Genomic DNA, 15,820 nt, shown 5'->3' with positions numbered 1-15,820 from the left:
GGCCTTAAATACACACTTAATAAATGGTATATGGTAGTTAATAATTGGTATATATTAAGATACATAATTTCTTTTTTGCATAGCTTAAAATATTTTCATTATAATTTTTATAGTTTAAACTTAGCAAGATAATTATGGTCTGTAAATTGATTATTTTCATGTGACAGTCAACTTTTTGGATGTTGATTGAAGTGTAAAGGTACAATTGACATCATCTCTCCTGCAGTTTCCTTATATAGACTTTCCTCCCTACCCTAGTTAGCATTTCTGTTCCCAGAAGATTCCTTGAATCATATTGCTTCCTGAAGGGTAGTTATGACAACACTCTTACTAATAGAAGTCTTTAGGTGCATTTAAAAACCTCTTAGTTTCATATATTATTAAGCAAGTTACAGTCATCAAAAAACCTTTAAAAACTTAGTTTTTGAGCCCATATGTATTATGACATGAAAATTGAAATTATAAAAATAGATTTTTCATTAGCTGTTTATGGGGTAACTTTATTTTTTACAGGTTTTTTTTTTTTTTTTTTTTTTTTTTTTTTTTTTTTGGAGATGGAGTCTCACTCTGTTGCCAGACTGAAGTGCAGTGGCGCAATCTCAGCTCACTGCAACCTCCGCCTCCCAAATTCAAGTGATTCTCCTGCCTCAGCCTCCCAAGTAGCTGGGAGTACAGGCTCGCGCCACCACGCTCAGCTAATTTTTTTGTATTTTTAGTAGAGACAGAGTTTCACCATGTTGGTCAGGATGGTCTCAATCTCCTGACCTCGTGATCCACCCGCCTCAGCCTCCCAAAGTGCTGGGATTACAGGCATGAGCCACTGTGCCTGGCATACATTCCTTTTATATATATTTAACATTTCATCTTTTTTTTGAGACAGTGTCTTGCTCTGTTGCCCAGACTGGAGCACAGTGGTGTGATCTCAGCCCATTGCAACCTCTATCCCCTGGGCTCAGGCAATTCTCCTACTTCAGCCTCTTGAGTAGCTGAGACTACAGGTGCGCAGTACCACACTCAGCTAATTTTTGTATATTTTGTAGAGATGTTTTCTCTCCTTGTTACCCAGACTGGTCTCAAACTCCTGGTCTCAAGCAGTCCTTCCACCACGGCCTCCCAAAGTGTTGGGATTATTTGCATGAGCTACCACACCTAGCCTATTTCTTACATTTCTAGTCTGAATGTTGCTGTTGCTGTTCAGAGATTTTGGAGCTACATGAGATCTCTGCAGGGAGGGCACTGTCAACTATGATGAGATAAAATGGGGTGCCGGGACACCAGTGGTTATTGAACCGAGATGTGATCCCTAGGAGGCTTGAGGCTCACAGTGGTGACATGTACCCTCCACTTTGAATATAACGCATACCAGATTGAGTTCTCTAAAATATATGTATGCATGTACTTTAATGGAATACATTTGCCTTGTAATGACCACACCTTTTCTCATTTTACGTTTCTCCTTAGAATTATGTTGAAAATATAATTAGAAAATATTTTGAAATCTGTTTTCCCAACTTTTGTTTCATTCATCTGCATTGTATGTTTTCTTCCCCTTTAAGTATTTTATCTCTCTGCTGCCTTTAGGTTTATAGGCTTTTAAAAAATCATCATGTAGCACTTGTCTTTCAAGTTGCCTGCTTAGCCCTCTTCCAAGTGTACTTTCCTTCCTTTTGTTTAAAAAAAAATAAAGGCTGAGTACGGTGGCTCATGCTTGTAATCCCAGCATTTTGGGAGGCCGAGATGGGTGAATCACGAGGTCAGAAGATGGAAACCATCCTAGCTAACACAGTGAAACCCAGTCTCTACTAAAAATACAAAAAAAAAATTAGCCGGGCATAGTCCCAGCTGCTCGGGGGAGGCTGAGGCAGGAGAATGGCGTGAACCTGGGAGGCGGAGCTTGCAGTGAGCTGAGATCACGCCACTGTACTCCAGCCTGGGTGACAGAGAAAGACTCCGTCTCAAAGAAAAAGAAAAAAAAAAAAAAAACAAGAACAAAAACAAGCCGGGCGCGGTGGCTCAAGCCTGTAATCCCAGCACTTTGGGAGGCCGAGACGGGCGGATCACGAGGTCAGGAGATCGAGACCATCCTGGCTAACGTGGTGAAACCCCGTCTCTACTAAAAAATACAAAAAACTAGCCGGGCGAGGTGGCGGGCGCCTGTAGTCCCAGCTACTCGGGAGGCTGAGGCAGGAGAATGGCGTAAACCCGGGAGGCGGAGCTTGCAGTGAGCTGAGATCTGGCCACTGCACGCCAGCCTGGGCGACAAAGCAAGACTCTGTCTCAACAAAAAAAAAAAAAAAAAAAAAAAAAGAACAAAAACAAACAAACAAAAAAACTCATGTGATTTTTATTTGGAAAACAGTTTTACTTTATGTATCCTATTCTAACCTAAGCCAATATGTCATCCCTCAAAGGGAACTTTGAACATTCTTTCTGCACTGTAGAACTCAGGCTGGCCCAGCATGCTGTTTCAGTCAGCTTTTTCTCCATTTCCACTCTCACTTCACAGTGCACTTTAGATTGCTATGCAGTACTTCCCAAAGCAAGTGTGTTTTTCTTTTCTTATACCTTTTGGCCATTATTCTGCATCCTGAAGCATTGTCTTTTTTTTTAATATTTCATTTATTTATTTTTGCCAGACAAGATCTTGCTCTTTGGCAGAAAAAAATAAAAAACAATAACAAATAAATTAGGGGCTTAAATTAGTATAATAACATCTGCTGAAGAATAAATAAATAATCATTAAAAAAAGACAATGCAGAATATTCAGGGTGCAGAATAAAGGCTGGAGTGCAGTGGTGCAATCATGTAACCTTAAAATCCTGAGGTCAAGCAATCCTCCTCAGTGGCTAGGACTACAGGTGCATGCCCCCATGCCTGGCTTAGCATTAAAAACTTTTTGGAGGCTGGGTGCAATAGTCCATGCCTGTCATCCTAGCACTTCGGGAGACTGAGGTGGACAGATTGCCTGAGCTCAGGAGTTACAGACCAGCCTGAGCAACATAGTGAAACCCCATCTTTACTAAAAATACAAAAAAAATTAGCCGGGCGTGGTTGTGCACCCTTGTAATCCAAGCTACTGGGGAGGCTGAGGCGTGAGAATTGCTTGAACCTGAGAAGGCAAAGGTTGCAGTGAGCTGAGATTCGTGCCACTTCTCTCCAGCCTGGGCAACAGAGCAAGACTGTCTCCTCCCTCCGCCCCCACCAAAACAAAAGAAAAGAAAACAAAACTTTTTGGGCCAGGAGCCATGGTTCATGCCTGTAATCCCAGAACTTTGGGAGGCCAAGGTAGGAGGATCGCTTAAGTTTGACATCACCTGAGACAACATAGTGAAACCCTGTGTCTAGAATAAATTAAAGAAAGAAAAATAGTCTGGGCATGATGGTGTGCACTTATAGCCTCAGCTACTCAGGAGCCTGAGGAAGGAGGATTACTTGAGCCCAGGAGTTCAAGGATGTAGTGACCTGTGATTGCACCACTGCATTCCAGCTTGGACAACAAAGTGAGACCCTGTCTCAAAATTTAAATTTTTTGTTTTTTGGTAGAGATGGGGTCTCGCTCTGTTTCCGAGGCTAGTCTCGAACTCCTGGCCTTCCCTTGCTCTTGGATTACAGGCATGAGCCACCACACCCAGCCCTTACCTCTTAGTGAATTGTTAAACAATTCTCAAGGTTCAGCTTAACTCTAATCTTCAGTCCTTACAACCTCTCTATGATGTATTTTCTTGGTACTTTTATTCATTTCTCTGCACTGAAATATAATACTTCTATTGTATTTCTCTGTGTTTCTGTGAATCCTGTTATGTGAGGTAAGGATTTCTGTTGTATATCCCTTGTAATCCCTAAAGGTAAAGAATCATTACTGGGTTTATTTTTTTGAGCCCCCCTGGCATTTATTAGTTTTAAAAATTAATAATGATTTGATTGAATTTTTGGTGCAAGAGCAGTGGATGATTTTATACGGTAGATTTAGTACTATGTTTAAGGACTCTACTTGCCATTCCTGATATTTGGATGATAAAATGGCCATTAAAACACAATGGTACAGATCTTTGATCACATATGTGATTGCTTATAATCTTAGAATATATCATATTTCCTTAGCAGTTCTTCTTTTATTACACTAATTTAAGTCCCTTTTGTGATAGTGCCAGCAATTGTCTAGTAGGATTTTTTGCCCATTTTTTATGCCTGTTAACTTTTATTTTTGTTTTATTGGCTGGTTAGATGTAATTTGGGGGAAGTTATCTAATTTTTTTTTTTAATGTTGCCTTTTTTATTTTTAGAAATTCTTTTAGATAGAGTCTCCCTCTGTCACCCAGGTGGGAGTGCACTGGCGACATCTCAGCTCACTCCAACCTCCACCTTCTGGGTTCAAGCAATTCTCCTGCCTCAGCCTGCTGAGCAGGTGGGATTACAGGCGCCTGCCACCATGCCTGGCTTATTTTTGTATTTTTAGTAGAGACAGGGATTCGCCATGTTGGCGAGGCTGGTCTCAAACTCCTGGCCTCAGTGATCCACCTGCCTCAGCCTCCCAAAATGCTGGGATTACAGGCATGAGCCACTGCGACCGACCTACTGTTTGTCTTTTAAAGTGATCTTGAGCATATATTCTACAAATAATGAAGGTGTACAGCCTCAGAAACTGTTTGCTATAAGTAGCAATAATCAATCTTGTTTATATTTCATATACCTTGTATGTTTTAGCCAAGCTAGCCTTTATGGGAAGCGCAGAAGTCAGAAAGAGGAAGACGAACAAGAAGATCTAACCAAGGATATGGAAGACCCAACACCTGTACCCAATATAGAAGAAGTAGTACTTCCCAAAAATGGTTTGTATTATTCTGCATGAGAGTGTTAGATGTAATTTAGTCATTCTCAGCAATACCATGGGATGAGTCATTGCTTGCTGTGGGTCCACAGTTCTCGACTTTCAAGTATGAATAGATTATCCCTTTTATGGATATCATTTTTGAATGTTCTGTAATCATTTGAGTAGTTTTACTCTTTTTTTTTTTTTTTTTTGAGACGGAGTCTCTCTTGGTCGCCCAGGCTGGAGTGCAGTGGCGCGATCTCAGCTCACTGCAAGCTCCGCCTCCCGGGTTCACTCCATTTTCCTGCCTCAGCCTCCCGAGTAGCTGGGACTACAGGCGCCCACCACCGCACCCGGCTGATTTTTTGAAGTTTTTAGTAGAGACTGGGGTTCACCGTGTTAGCCAGGATGGTCTCGATCTCCTGACCTTGTGATCCGCCCGCCTCGGCCTTCCATAGTGCTGGGATTACAGGCGTGAGCCACTGCGCCCGGCCCTACTCTTTGTTTATTGAGAAAACTTACAGCGACCAAAAACAACTTTAAATTTAGGAATGTTTTAAAATTAATGGTTTTTAAATTGCAACAGAATCATATTCATATGAAAAAGTGGAGTATGTACTTATATACAGTTTAACTTATTGAAATCTCTAGGGAATGCTTTATGTGAATGCAAATTTGAAGATCTCCAGTAATGAATTTCTTCTAAGTGTGATGAACCTTAGTTACCAGTTATGTAAATTCTGACCTGACTTCTATTCAATGTAATTAAATTCAAAGTGGGCTGGGCATGGTAGCTTATACCTGTAACCCCAGTACTTGGGGAGACCAAAGCAGGGGGATCACTTGAGGTCAAGAGTTCAAGACCAGCCTGGCCAACGTGGTGAAACCCCATCTGTACTAAAAATACAGAAATTAGCCAGGCACAGTGGCACGCCTGTATTTCCAGCTACTCTGGAGGCTGAGGTAGAAGAATCATTTGAACCCAGGAGGCGGAGGTTGCAATGAGCTGAGATCATACCACTGCACTCCAGCCTAGGCGACAGAGTGAGACTCAGTCTCAAAAACAAAAACAACAAACATAAAAAAGCCAAAATGTTCTTTAAATATCGATAAGGTATTTTTTATTGATGATTAAATGTTTGTGTCCTCAGTGAGCCAGTGATTAGATTTAAAAAAATAAGCTCTAGCATACTTTATAAAGTAAAGACCTATGATTGGCGTTTTATGATTTATTAGCCTTCTCCACCCATCTTTGTGGGTACAGCTTGTAAATAAGAGACTATATATATGACTATATATATCAGTTGGTGAATTATAACTCTCATACTAATCATCTGAGTTTATAGAATTTCACTGGAATCTAGAAAGTGGAGATTTAAAATTTGGGAACTAGAAACTAAGTCATTAAAGTTATTAGTGTTTTTTTTTTTAAATATACTTTATTGAAATAACTGGAGGAATTAGAACTTTTTCTGGTTATTAGAAGCTGAATTACAATTTCTTCAAAACAGCCTAAGATGAAGGATTGTAGTAAATTATAAGGTATCTCTTTTTTATTTTACTATTCTGTGAGCATGAAAAATAATGAAAAAGTAGAAAAAAAATCTAGGATTTAGATTAAGATGTATATGAAGCGTATAACTATCTCTCCTGTGCTAAACTTATGCAGTGACAGAAAAGAGTATTATAAAAAGCCTAGGAAAAACCAGAACATTATTTGTACATTTGTACATTGTTGAGAAATTTGTAAAATATAGGAAGCCATCTGGATCTAAAAGTAAGATGAGTTACTAAAACTCAGAAAGTATACGGTTAAAAATAGGAGAAGATTATATGGTTTATATGGCACTAAACAGAGCAATTGATAAAGAAGACTATATGGTTTATATGGCACTAAAGACAGAGCAATTGATAAATAATTAAGATGGGTACTGGGTGTATATGTATATATACATAGGTATATACATGTAGGGCAATATGCATATGTATGTATATACCTATATATACACACACATAGGAAATATACATATGTATAGACATATAGGACAATATACATATGTATAAGATGGGCACTGGGTATATATATGTATATACATATGTATATACATACAGGACAGTTAAGAATACCAGGAGAAGCTAGGCTCATCAGCATTGGTCTGTCTGTATTTTGCACTCAGCTGATGGTGTGTTGTCCGGTCGAAGGCTAAAGCACTATGGCTAAAGGTGACAAAGATGGCAAGGAAAGTGTCCCAAGCAGTTCTTGACATCCAGATGGAGGGATTAAAGGATAAAAAAAAATAAGCAGGAGAATTGGTAGTTGTCCTTTTTATTGGTTTTCTGTTCTCTAGTGAATTTATAAATTACACCATTCAAGCATTTGATTTTTCTGAATTTAAGTATAACCAGTTCAAGCCCCTATTCACAGTTGCTTGTATTTTCATTTTCTTAACACTTTTTTTTTTTTTTGGAGGACAGGTGCTCTTAACTTCTTGTGTCCTAAGAAATTTTTTGCCTACGTTAGTGTTGTAAATGTGTTTTTCTGTGTGTTCTTGCAGAAGGCTTATGCCTTCTGCTTTTATAGTTAGGTCTGTGACCCAATTTAAAGTTGATTTTGAGGATGTTATGAATTACGGGTCGAAGATTATTTTATTCCCCACATAGGTATTTAGTTGTTTGTACACCATTTGCTGAAAAGACACTACTTCTCACATTGAACTATTTTGATGCCTTTGTTGAAAATCATCACACGTGTCTACATTTAGATTCAGTATTCTATTCTAACCATCTCATTGTACTTAATACCACAGGGCCTGAGTTATTATAGTTTTTTTAGTAAGTATTGAAATTGAGTAAACTTCAACTTTTGTTCACATTTTTCAATATTGTTTTTGCTATTATAGCTCTTAGCTTTTCCATGTAAGTCTTAGCACCAGCGTTTAATGTAATTTTTCCTCTTCTGTGTTTTGTATATTATGAGGTCTTTCACATTTTGTTAAATTTATATCTCAATTTTTTTTGTTACTGAAAGTTTAAAATTTTCCACTTATGTTTTGCTAGTATGTAGAAAGAGAATTAATATTCCTTAATTTTTGACCGTGTATTCTGTTGCTTTTTAAAAAATCATGTATTCTGGCACTTTTTTGTAGATTTCTTAGGATTTTCTGTTACACAAACCTCCAATTACGTTATACCTCCACTATAATTTTAATAGCGGTTTAGAAAGCAGACATTTTGCTTTTTTCTCTGTCTTCGAAAGAACACATTTTTATTTTACCATGACGTGTGATATCACACAATAGATGTTTCATCAATTTCAAGAAGCTTTCTTCCTGGATTTTTGTGAGTTTTTATGAATGAATGCCAAATTTTGATACCATTCTTCAATATCCACTGATGTAATGATATTTCTCCTTTTAATCAGTTAATATTATTTAATTACATTGTATGATTTTTGTAGTGGTTGAATCAACTTTGCATTCCTGGAATTAAAAAAAAAAAGTCAGGGTCTCTCGCTCTGTCACCCAGGCTGGAGTGCATTGGTACAGTCATGACTCACTGCTCACTCAAGTGATCCTCCCACCTCAGCCTCTCGTTTTAGCTGGGATACAGGTGCTCACCACCACGTTTGCCTAATTTTTATTCATTGTAGAGACACGGTCTTGCCATATTGCCCAAACTGGTCTCAAACTCCTGAGCTCAAGCAATCTGCCTGCCTCAGCCTCCCAAAGTGCAAGCTACCATGTCTGGCTTATTTTATAGTTAATTCCTAATTAAAATCTATGGCAGAGCTGGACATGGTGGTCTTTCCCCGTAGTCCTAGCTGTTCAGTGAGAGGATTGCTGGAAACCAAGGACATTGAGGCTTCAGTGAGCCATGATCGCACCAGTGGACTACAGCCTGGGCTAAGGAGTGAGACCCTGATTCAAAAAAACCCAAAATCATTCACTGAAAATCTAGTCTTTTGAAATTTATTCACACTTGGCCAGGCACGGCCTGTAATCCCATGCCTGTAATCCCAGCACTTCGGGAGGCCGAGGCGGATGGATCACCTGAGGTCAGGAGTTCAAGACCAGCCTGGACAACATGGTGAAACCCCATCTCTACTAAAAACACACACAAAAAATTAGCCGGGTGTGGTGGCGGGCACCTGTAGTCCCAGCTACTCAGGAGGCTGAGGCAGGAGAATCACTTGAACCCGGGAGGTGGAGGTTGCATTGAGCCGAGATTGCACCATTGCACTCCAGCCTGGGCAACAAGAGCGAAGCTCTGTCTCAAAAATAAAAAAAATTATTCATACTTGTTTTATTACACAGCATATAGTTTATTTTGGTGAACGTTTGCTTGTACTACTGGAAAAGGACATGTGTTGTACAGTTTTTGAGTCTAGTGTTGTATAAATTTGTTTGTTTGTTTTGTTTCTGAGACAGAGTCTGGGCTCTGTTGCCCAGGTTGGAGTGCAGTGGTGTGATCTCAGCTCACTGCAACCTCAGCCCCTAGGATTCTAGTGATTGTCCTGCCTCAACCTCCTGAGTAGCTGAGATTACAGGTGCCCGCCACCACGCTTGGCCAGTGTTTTTGTATTTTTAGTAGAGACGGGGTTTTGCCATGTTGGCCAGGCTGGTCTCGAACTTCTGATCTCAGGTGATCCACCCGCCTCGGCCTCCCAAAGTGCTGATTATAGGCATGAGCCGCCTCGCCTGGCCTTTTTTTTTTTTTTTTTTGAGACGGCATCTTGCCCAGTCACCCAGTCTAGAGTGCAGTGGCATGATCTCGGCTCACTGCAACCTCCGCCTCTTGAGTTCAAGTGATTCTCCTGCCTCAGCTTCCCGAGTAGCTGGAATTACAGAAGTGCACCACTATGTCTGGCTAATTTTTGTATTTTTATTAGAGATAGAGTTTCAGTGTGTTGCCCAGGCTGGTCTTCTAACTCCTGACCTCAAGTGATCTGCACACCTCAGCCTCCTAAAGTGCTGGGATTATAGGTTTATAGGTGTGAGCCACTGCGCCTGACCTTTTTTTTTTTTTTTTTTTTTTTTTTTGAGACAGTCTTGCTCTGTTGCCCAGGCTGGAGTGCACAGTCTCTGCTCACTGCAACCTCTGCCAGGTTCATGTGATTCTCCTGCTTCAGCCTCCCTAGTAGCTGGGATTACAGGTGCCTTCCACCATGCTCAGCTAAGTTTTGTATTTTTAGTAGAGACAGGGTTTCACTATGTTGGCCAGGCTGGTCGGAACTCCTGACCTTTGGTGATCCGCCTGCCTTGTCCTTCCAAAGTTCTGGGATTACAAGCATGAGCCACTGCGCCTGGATGACAAAGTAACTTTTATTCAACCACTATAGGGACAGATGCTGAGGGTGAAGTAGAAAACAGGCATTCAATTTTCCAGTGTATGATTTTATGCATAATATAGCATTGTTTTAATTGAGATATACTTCACATAACATAAAATTAATTATTTAAAAGTGCATACTTGCATTGCCACCCAGACTGGAATACAGCTGTGCAATCATAACTTATACAGCCTTCACCTCCTAGGCTCAAGCGTTTCTCCTGCCTCAGCCTCCCTAGTAGCTAGGACTTACAAGCATGAGCCACTACACCCAGTTATAAGGGCATTAATCCCATTCTTGAGGGGCCTATCCTCCTGACTTAATTATTTTCCAAAGGCCTCACTTCTAAATGCCAGGACACTACAGTTGGGTTTCAACATAAGAATTTTATGGGCACACATTTTTTTCTGTTACTATGTGTTTAGCTCATCAAATATATTTAGAATCACTGTTAACTAGTTGAGGTTAAAATACAAGAAATTTAGCACTTTAAACAGGTTTTTTTTGGGGGGGGGATGAAGTATTTACCCATATAACAAAGGACTAGAATACTAAAAATGTATAAAGAGTCTGAACCCCTTAGACTAAGTATTTACTGTTGATTATGTCAGATTGGTAACTTGTTAGAAATACATGGCCAAGAAGTGTGTGAACAGATGGTCACTTAAAGATAGGCAAGTTCTTCAGATCACTGTTTTCATCAATAAGATTTTTAAAACCTAAAAGGTAGATGGAAAAGTGTGAAAGTTTTGAAGAATGAGTACTATCAAATGCTGTTGATGGAAAGTGTAAATTAATGAAGACGTTTAACGCAATTTGGCTGTATTTTTTTTGTTGTTGTTTTTTGTTCTTTTTGAATCTGAGTCTCGCTGTATTGTCCAGGCTGGAATGCAGTGGCGCAGTCTCACTCATTGCAACCTCCACCTCCCAGGTCAAGTGAGTCTCTTGCCTCAGCATCCTGAGTAGCTGGGATTACAGATGCACACCACCATGTCAAGCTAGTTTTTGTATTTTAGTATAGACGGAATTTCACCATGTTGGCCAGGCTGGTCTCAGACTCCTGACCTCAAATGATACACCTGCCTCAACGTCCCAAAGTGCTGGGAATACAGGCATGAGCCATTTCACCCGGTCTTGACTGTGTTTTTAAAATTTTATAATGTGTACCTTTAGTTGCAGTGTTTTATTTTTAGAATTTATCTTAAATAATTACATGTGCCCACAATGATAATTACAAAAGAATGTTTTTGAACAGTGAAATATTCAAAATAAACATGGTTTCCACAAATGTAGGGCCAGTTAACTTACATCCACCCATGGACACAGTGAACTTTTAAAAATGAAAGAAATGTAATGTAACTTAAAGTTCTTACGTGGAAAGGTCAGTGCTAAGAACTAAGCACAGTATTGATAACATTTACATAGAGTTAAAAAACCCTCAGGATATATTTTGACGTCCATATGGATGTATAAAAGATTTGTTTGGCCAGACGCAGTGGCTCATGTCTGTGATCCCAGCATTTTGGGAGGCTGATGTGAGTGGATTGCATGAGCTCAGGAGTTCGAGACTAGCCTAGGCAATGTGGTGAAACCATGTTTCTATAAAAAATAAAAAAGTTATCTAGGTATGGTGGCATGTGCCCGTAGTCTAATTCCTTGGGAGCCTGAGATCAAAGGATTGCTTGAGCCTGGGAGGTCAAGGCTGTGGTGAGCCATGATCGCACCACTGCACTCAAGCCTGGGCGACAGACTGTGTCCCTGTCTCAAAACAAACTGAAAAGGTATTAGTTCTTCCTTAATTTTTTTTTAAATGAATGAATGGAATATAAGTGAGAATCAAAACAAATGCATCATAAACTTCAATAAAAAAACTTTGTGGAAGCAATTGAAAGATTATTTTCATGTTTTGTTGAGTATTTTGTATTGTTTACTTTTATGATGAAAATACATAGTGCTTGGGTAATTAGAATATAGTCTACTAAATATTTCATATCTGGACTTATGATTTTTACCTGAAAATATTGAATTGTGTCGCAGTTGTAGTGAGATGCATGTCATTTAATCGTGTCCTATTCTGTTTTCTTTCTAAAAAGAAGTACAACTTTCCCACATAAACATAACTCTTTTGCTTTTCTAGTGAACCTAAAGAAAGATAGTGAAAATACACCTGTTAAAGGAGGAACTGTAGCGGATCTAGGTAAGCACCCCCCCCCCCAAAATATACAATGGTCTGTGCTTTCTCTCTTGAATATGTCATCTCCTTTGATAGTCTATTCTTTCTTTATTTTTATCTGTTTTTTAGAGACAAGGTCTTGTTCTGTTGGTAACCTGGAGTGCAGTGGTGTAATGTAGACCACCACAGCTTTAAACGTCTGGGCTCCAGTGATTTTCCCACCTTAGTCTTCCAAGTAGTTTGGATTGTAGGCACATACCACCATGCCCAGCTTGATACACTCCTTTTCTTTTTTTTTTCTTGAGACAGAATCTCGCTCTGTTGCCCAGGGTAGAGTGCAGTGGCACGACCTCGGCTCTCTGCGAACTCTGCCTCCTGGGTTTAAGCAATTCTCCTGCTTCAGCCTCCTGAGTAGCTGGGATTACAGGCACGCGCCACCACACCCAGCTAATTTTTGTATTTTTAGTAGAGATGGGGTTTCACCATGTTGATCAGGCCTGTCTCGAACTCCTGACCTCATGATCTGCCTGTCTCGGCCTCCCAAAGTGCTGGGATTACAGGCGTGAGCCGCCGTGACTGGCCGATACTCCTTTCTTAAGTGAGACTTGTGCTTAACCACTGCAGGATATTAGCTGTGGCTTACTCTTAGTGCCATTATGATTTGGGTAGCTACTGTTGTAGGAAAGTTAATTTCCTGTGATCCATTGTTGCCATTCTTAGTGATCTCCCCCTGTTGGAGCATATTTTTCTACAAACTAGCAAAGGTGGTAATATTATAATTGAATATGAATATGAGTTTTAACGAAATAGTTCTAATTAAAGTGCTTTTTCAAATGTCGCTGAAAGAATTGTTTTTGTAACATGCAAATTGATATTGTATTAGAACAAAAATCTGTGGAGTGTTAATACTTTGTAAGCCAAATTAAAGTTTCTAAGCAGTATGAAATGAGAATGACATCATCTTTTCCTAGTATTTCCAAGTCTTAGAGTACATTTTCACAAGTAAGGTGTAATTCTTGAGTGATTTTGCAGGAAAATAGAGAAAAGTATAATCACTTGTTCTCTTTAAAAATTAAATAGGGGTAGTTTTAAACATCTTTGTTCTGGAGAGTTGTGGATGAGACAATAGCCTTTATTTCTTTTATTCACTTGTAAAGGAGAACCTAATGTTTTCAGTATATACTAAATGTTTGACTTTATGGAATTTTAAACGTGAAAGGGATTTTCAAGATCTCCTTTTTTAGAAAATGAGATGTCAATTCTATCTTCTATTTAAGGAATTCTGTATTTGAATAAATTGCAGTCATTATTATTTTCTGAGATGGAGTCTCGGTCTGTTACCAAGGCTGGAGTGCAGTGGCACGATCTTGGCTCACTGCAACCTCCTCCTCCCGGGTTCAAGTGATTCTCCTGCCTCAGCCCCGAGTAGCTGGGACTACAGGCACGTGCCACCATGCCCAGCTAATTTTTGTATTATTAGTAGAGATGGGGTTTCACCAGGTTGGCCAGACTGATCTCGAACTCCTGACCTCAGGTGATCCACCCACCTCAGTCTCCCAAAGTGCTGGGATTACAGGTGTGAGCTTTCGCGCTAGGCAATTACAATTACTATTGATGGCAGATATGAGTGGGTATTTTGGATAGTGATCCATCAACTGTAAATTTTTGTTCTCAGAGCTGTTGTATTTTGTTTTTTGTTTTGAGACGAAGTCTCGCTCTTGTCACCCAGGCTGGAGTGCAGTAGTGTGATCTCGGCTCATTGCAACCTCCACTTCCCAGGTTCAGGTGATTCTCCTACCTCAGCCTCCCAGCTAGCTGGGATTACAGGCACCTGCCACCATGCCTGGCTAATTTTTGTATTCTTAGTAGAGACAAGGTTTCACCATGTTGGCCAGGCTGATCTTGAAATTCTGACCTCAGGCGACTCACCCACCTCAGCCTCCCAAAGTGCTGGGATTACAGGCGTGAGCCACCGTGCCTGACCAGAGCTGTTGTTTTAACTGCTCTGTGTTCTGCCTTATATGCTACCTCGTCAAATATAGGTCTTTCATTCTTCAGGTCTCTGAAGGATTCAGTTGTTTGGTGTGGAGCATATTTTCTCACATCTGAAAGAAGGAAGAGAACATTTATTGAATATTACCATTTAGGGATCAGCTAATTTAGTATTATCAGACATATCTTTCCATTGAGTACCAAGACTACCTTGGGGAATGAAATTTGTCAGACTAAAAATGTGTAATTTGAGTAATGGGAGAGATTATTAAGTCAAACTAATAGTTTCTAGTAAGAGGTTGGTTATCCTATGGTTTACCATTGTCCAATGGACCAAGTGTTTGTTTTTGGCAGCCTTACCTAGATTTCTTTCTGTTAGTTACTTCCTAGATAAAAATAGTCACTATGCAGAGCTGCAGAACTCCTACTGGTAATTAATACAGTATTTTTTTCACATCCAGAATCGCCTATTCCTTGTTAGCAAGTATTTGTGACTAACTCACACATTAAGCCACCATGTCCATCTCTGGGTGGCATGAGTAGTTGTCAGATCTTGTTCTACATGTGTTTGCACTTCACTATTAAACTGTTGTGTTTTATTGGTGAGGAAATGGAGATTTAAATAAGTTCAGTAACCTCTTTCCAAATATTTTGCAGAACCCCGATTTCGGTCCTGGTCTGTCTTACGTTTCCTGCCAGTGCTTTGTATCACTGCACTTGCTGTTGTGGTTTGTCTGTTTTGCTCAGCCTTTATGTGTTTTCATAGTGGCTTTCTGTTTTGTGAAGTCACCAAACCAATCCAACTGGAGGCCCTTTGATTTGGTTCTTTCCTTTTTGTGGAATAATTACCTTGTCTTTCTCATCTCTTAACATTTCAACTTAAAGGCCAACTTTTCAGAGATACCTCTTTACTTGCTCTGAAGTGTCCGCCTACCCACTTCCTCTCTAATATATTTATGTTTATTCTTTGTATAGCATTTTTCAAAATCTGATAAATTTCTGTTTATTTTTGCTATATCCCATACCAGCCACCAAAAGTGTTGGTATAATAGCTGTGAGCGACCACACCCTACCCCCTTTTTTTTTTTTTAAATGAGAGGTAAGATCTTGCTCTGTTGCCTAGGCTAGACTTGGACTCCTGGCCTTGAGTGATTCTCCCACTTCTGTCTCCAGAGTAGCTGGGACTGTAGATGTGCACTGCTGCACCCAGCATCCCATGTTCTTTTTGAACTTCATCATGCCTTACCTAGTGCCAGCTGTCACAGTAGTCATAAAAAGCTTAAATATTACAGGCATATAATAACGTAATTTGTTGTTCTTTAATACTACCTCTTTCCTATTCTGTATTGGCAGTTTTGCTTTTCACTGTGGAAATCAACTGTCTAGTTTATAAATTTTACCTGGGCTTTCTCTCATGCTGAGCCCTGTATCCTCAGAAGGCATTGTCTTACTAAGATTATTAAGGGATTGGTTATCACTTGTTTTTTTATTCATCATTCTTTACTCAATTCTTTTG

General features: G+C 39.7%; 1 protein-coding gene across 2 annotated transcripts in view; it reads left to right on the top strand.

The window, feature by feature from the left end:
* SMARCC1 (SWI/SNF related BAF chromatin remodeling complex subunit C1) overlaps nt 1–15,820 on the top strand; it is a 194,554-nt gene that overhangs the window by 75,147 nt on the left and 103,587 nt on the right. For both annotated transcript variants that reach the window (XM_045386359.3, XM_045386358.3), the window contains 2 exons: nt 4,705–4,829; nt 12,277–12,336. In XM_045386359.3, the coding sequence (XP_045242294.1) occupies nt 4,705–4,829; nt 12,277–12,336 (185 nt within the window). The remainder of the gene's footprint in view (nt 1–4,704; nt 4,830–12,276; nt 12,337–15,820) is intronic.

Source organism: Macaca fascicularis, chromosome 2 (assembly GCF_037993035.2).
Source record: "Macaca fascicularis isolate 582-1 chromosome 2, T2T-MFA8v1.1".
NCBI classification, from domain to species: domain Eukaryota; kingdom Metazoa; phylum Chordata; class Mammalia; order Primates; family Cercopithecidae; genus Macaca; species Macaca fascicularis.
This window is presented reverse-complemented; position numbering and strand designations above follow the sequence as displayed.